Source organism: Dipodomys ordii, unplaced genomic scaffold (genome assembly GCF_000151885.1).
Source record: "Dipodomys ordii isolate 6190 unplaced genomic scaffold, Dord_2.0 Scaffold18, whole genome shotgun sequence".
Taxonomy (NCBI): Eukaryota; Metazoa; Chordata; class Mammalia; order Rodentia; family Heteromyidae; genus Dipodomys; species Dipodomys ordii.
In genome coordinates, this window is record NW_012267234.1 from 8,848,493 (window position 1) to 8,852,996 (window position 4,504).

A 4,504-nucleotide genomic window follows, 5' to 3' on the forward strand; every position below is an offset into this window, starting at 1 on the left:
GCACTCTACCACTGAGCCACCTTCCCAGCCCCCCAGCTGTCCTTTTCTTATTTTTGTTTTTACTTTCTTGGTTGGTTGGTTGGTTGTGGGGCTTGAACTCAGGGCTTGGGCATTGTCCCTGAGTCTCTTTGTGTTCAAGGCTAGTGCTCTACCATTTGAGCCACAGTGCCACTTATGGTTTTTGAGGAGTTAATTAGAGATAAGAGTCTCATGGGGATTTTTTTTTTTTTTGCCTGGGCTGGCCTTGACTCAGGATCCTCAGATCTCAGCCTCTTGAGTAGCTAGGATTTTAGGCATGAGCCACTTTGAAACCCAGGGTGGCCTTGAATTCAAAATACTCATGTCACCTTTTCAGGTGCTAGGATTGCCTGTGTGATCAACACACTCAGCGTCTTAGGCCATCTTCAGTACTCATCTTAGAATGCTGTGTGATAACCAAGTCGCAGCTCCTCATTTGTAGCGCTGCACTAATACAAATCTTTTCTTAAATGACAATGAAATCATCTTCACCAATCTATCACAATAGGAAGCATTTGCTAGTGTCCTGTCAATTCAGATATCCCTTTTAAATGTTCGTCTTTGAAAAGACTGTAACTTCTGCTGCGTATAACCTTTACTTTGAGAAACACTCTCTTCTTCCCAATAGCAGCCAAACCAAGTTACTGCCCCTGAAAGGCACCTCTGCCTTTGTTCCTTCTTGCTCGGGGGAATCCTTCCTCTTCCTCCCAGCCTGTCACATTTGTCTGTTCCTTAGGGCCTATCTGAATTCTCCTCTCTTCAGGACACTTTTCCATGCCTTTGATTGGGGTTTACTCAGGTCCTGTACATTCTACCTTATACGTTTAGGGATGCCATGCTGATGCTTGTGTATTGATAAAGTCCTTAACAGCAGGGACTATTTGCTTCTCCAGTACTGCATACAGCTCATACACTTGCCAACTCAGTTGTCCGTGTCTTGATTGTGACTTACTTGAGTCAGGGATCAAGGAGAATTAGGTAATTTTTGTTTTATCTGTCACTCCAGTCAAACACCTGTGGCTCACGCCTGTAATCCTAGCTACTCAGGATTCTGAGATCTAGGGATCACGATCCAAAGTCAACCGGAAATGGAACTATCGCTCAACAGGGTAGAGCACTTGCCTTGAGTGAAAAAGCTCAGGGACAGTGCCCAGGCCCCGAGTTCAAGACCCACAACTGATAGTGAGCAAAACAAACCCAGTTTAGGAGGCTCCAAATAGGTAATCGTAAAGCCTCATATATTTTCAAGAAAAGTTTTTTTTTTCTTTTTTGGAAGCTAGGACAACCCTTTTCTATTTAATTACTAAGGTAGAAATGATATAACTATGGTTTTTGCCTATCTTTCCAGGCTGCACCTTAAATGGCCAAGAAGTGAGACTCACAGTCCACTATGAAAATGGATTCACTGTCTCCAGGGAAAATGGAGGCTCCAGCAGCATTGTATACCGCTACCCCTTTGAACGGCTGAAAATGTCCGCTGATGATGGCATCAGAAACCTCTACCTAGATTTTGGTGGTCCTGAGGGGGAGCTGGTAAGGGTACTTCTGAAAACACGTTTACACTAATAACTAGTCTGCTCCTCGTTGCTTTTACCTCAAGTAGGAAAGTATGGCCTGACATTTGACACTCATTGGAGCCAGGAAATTCTTCAGTTTTCAAGATAGCATTTGAAGAGTAAGGTTTTTATCAAAAATAAGATACAAAGCCGGGCACCAGTGGTTCACGCCTATAATCCTAGCTACTCAGGAGGCTGAGATCTGAGGATGGAAGTTCAAAGCCAGCCTGGGCAGGAAAGTCCGTGAAACTCTTTATCTCCAATAAACCACCAGAAAACCCGAAGTGGCACTGTAGCTCAAGTGGTAGAGTGCTAGCCTTAAGCTTAAAGAGCTGAGGGACAGCGCTCAGGCCCAGAGTTCAAACCCCACGACTGACAAAATAAATAAATAAAAATAAGATACAAAAAACAAGCTCACATCTGTAATCCTAGCTACTCAGCAGGATGATATCTGAAGATCACAGTTTGAAGCCAGCCTGGGCAGGAAGTCTGTGAGTTGCTTATCTCTAAGTAACCAGCAAAAAGCCAGAAGTGGAGCTGGGGTTCAAGTGGTAGAGTCCCAATCTTATACAAAAAGCTCAGGGACATCACCCAGGCCCTGAGTTCAATTCCAAAGACCCCCCACCCCGCAAAAAAAAAAAAAATTCTGTCCATTGCTGTGATCAGGTTTTAGAGGTAAGAGTTAACTATAGTTAACTATATCCTTAATTTATTGATGCCAAATATTAACTAACTGCTTGCTGAACTCAGCAACCTGATCCCAGATCTCCTGGTTCTTCTTGGCAGCTGTCCAGACTGAAGACCTCTGCACATAATCATCCCCACAGCAATCTAGTCAGTCAGTCAGAAATGGTGTCTATGGACCATTATGCTTCAGCTGAATCCACTGTGGTTTTTCCTGGGAAATACAGTTAGCATTAATGTTCTCCAGACAAGATATTCCTCTTTATTTTAAACACTACTTATAGTTCTAACTACAAGGCATGGTAGAACCCAATACCCACAAGTGTCTCCTGGTTGCAGCTATGAAAGGTCATACCATCTAAAGGTGTTTATTTTGCGAACTGTCTGTTTATGGTAGTGATGGCTGCTGTCCTTTCTCCACAGGCCATGGACCTGCACTCTTGTCCAAAGCCAATTGTGTTCGTGCTGCATACTTTCTTGTCAGCCAAAGTCACGCGCATGGGACTGCTCGTGTGAGCAGCAGACGTCAGAGAAGAGCCGTGGCTACCGCAAGAAGGATTTCCACCTCGCACAAATGAAAGCTCTGTGTTCTTTCCTCCAGTACAGTGCCTTCCCAAGGACCTGCAAATCACTGCTAAACCATAACTGGTTTAAAGAAAAGCCTACTTTTCCCAAGCCACCTAGGCCAGAATTTCTAGGACTCTTAATAAGCTCCAAAATGAAGCTGTTGATGTATCTTCTCCTTTCATAATGTGGTTTACAAGTAATTAGGTTTATTTCCTCATGGCTCTTTGTTTTCCCTTTTTGAATACCAAATAGCCAAGAACGGTTTTTCTTTTCTTCTTATGTAGGATTTGTCTCAAGTTTAGCCTCTGTGTTTTATTCAGGATGACTGTTTCTTCCCAGGTGCTAGTGTGTAGCAGCCGTTGCTTCTTGATCATTTCAGACAAGTCATATGGGCTGTCGGAGTCCACATCTTTGCCTGTTCCTTCCTCTCTAGACAGTCCTTCAATTGCATCACCAAAGGGTTCTTCCCTCTGCCTTGGCTCTCACTGTATCTGACCCCTCCCATCACTGCCCACCTTATCACCAGCTCTGTCCCTCGAAAGTGCTAATCTTAGGACTCAGAACTTGCAAAATGCGATTTATCTTGCCTCTCTTTTTGGTGGTGTCCAAGTCGAAAAGCAAGTTGGAAAACATTGCTTTGAAAGAAAAAATTTGACTTCTTGTAGATTTCTCTGATTTTACTTTTGGCAAGAGCCAGGGAATGAATGGTCTAAGGTTTATTTTAAAAGAAAATCCTCATTTTAAGCTAAGCCATTTTTTATTGCTTACCAAATGTGCCTTTGGTTAGGGTTGGTGGAGCTTTATTAGTGGCTATTTTAATTACTGGATATCACTGCCATTTCAGGGATATCGTCTATCCTAGCTCTGAAAAATTATCCTTGAGGTGGGTTACTTTAATGGCATCTTGTTTAGTGTGCAGATCTCGGAGAAAGATAAATCCAGCAAGAACTAGCTGATTTAAGGAGTTTGTGGGTTTATGAGTTAGGCCAGCCTTTCAGCACAAATATGTGGGGCCTTTGGGCTGTGTGTACCCATGCAGGAGCCCCAGCCTTCCTCCCCCATAGCCCTTCAGTGGTTAAGGTACTACGTGTGACCAGGGTGATGAGGCTCAGTTACCTGAATTTTGTTCACATGGCTAAGGATCATCACTAGGACACAGTAGCAGTGAAATTGCACTTTTTTGTGGTCTTAGAGAATCATACTCAACTTAATTTTCCTAATTTTAGAGGAGAGATAAATAGTCTGAAAACATTTTAAATGGATCATGTATACAAACTCTCAGCTCTCCAAAGAAAAGTCTAGAACTAGCTCTCGTTTTCTAGATTTATCAAGAGTAGCACACAAGGATACGAGCATTACAGTTGGTGGCATTCCCATGTGTGTGTGTGTGTGTGTGACAGAACTGTGATGTAAACCCTGAGCTGTTTGGTTTGAACATAGACTGATGGAGGGCCGTGCGGAAGATAGACATTCAGCCAACTCTGTAGTCCCACCATTGTCCCCCAGCTGCAGAGGTCAGCCTCCGTCTGTGGTCATAGTAAGAAAATAAGTATTAAAGCTCCAAAAATGAATGATCTGACTGGAACTGAAAATCTAGAGAAAAGCATTTTCAAGCATTTTTTAAATGTGTTTGAAAATCCGTAAACCTAAGGTTGGTTCCATCTGAGACACATTCGCAA

The 4,504-nt window shown here is 43.1% G+C and overlaps 1 protein-coding gene across 1 annotated transcript in view; it reads left to right on the forward strand.

The window, feature by feature from the left end:
- Positions 1–2,826, forward strand: part of Sntb2 (syntrophin, beta 2 (dystrophin-associated protein A1, 59kDa, basic component 2)) — a 93,305-nt gene extending 90,479 nt beyond the window's left edge. The window contains 2 exon segments of the mRNA XM_013012766.1: positions 1,367–1,551; positions 2,682–2,826. Coding sequence (XP_012868220.1) covers positions 1,367–1,551; positions 2,682–2,774 — 278 coding nt within the window. The 3' untranslated portion in view covers positions 2,775–2,826.
- The last annotated feature ends 1,678 nt before the right edge of the window (positions 2,827–4,504 follow it).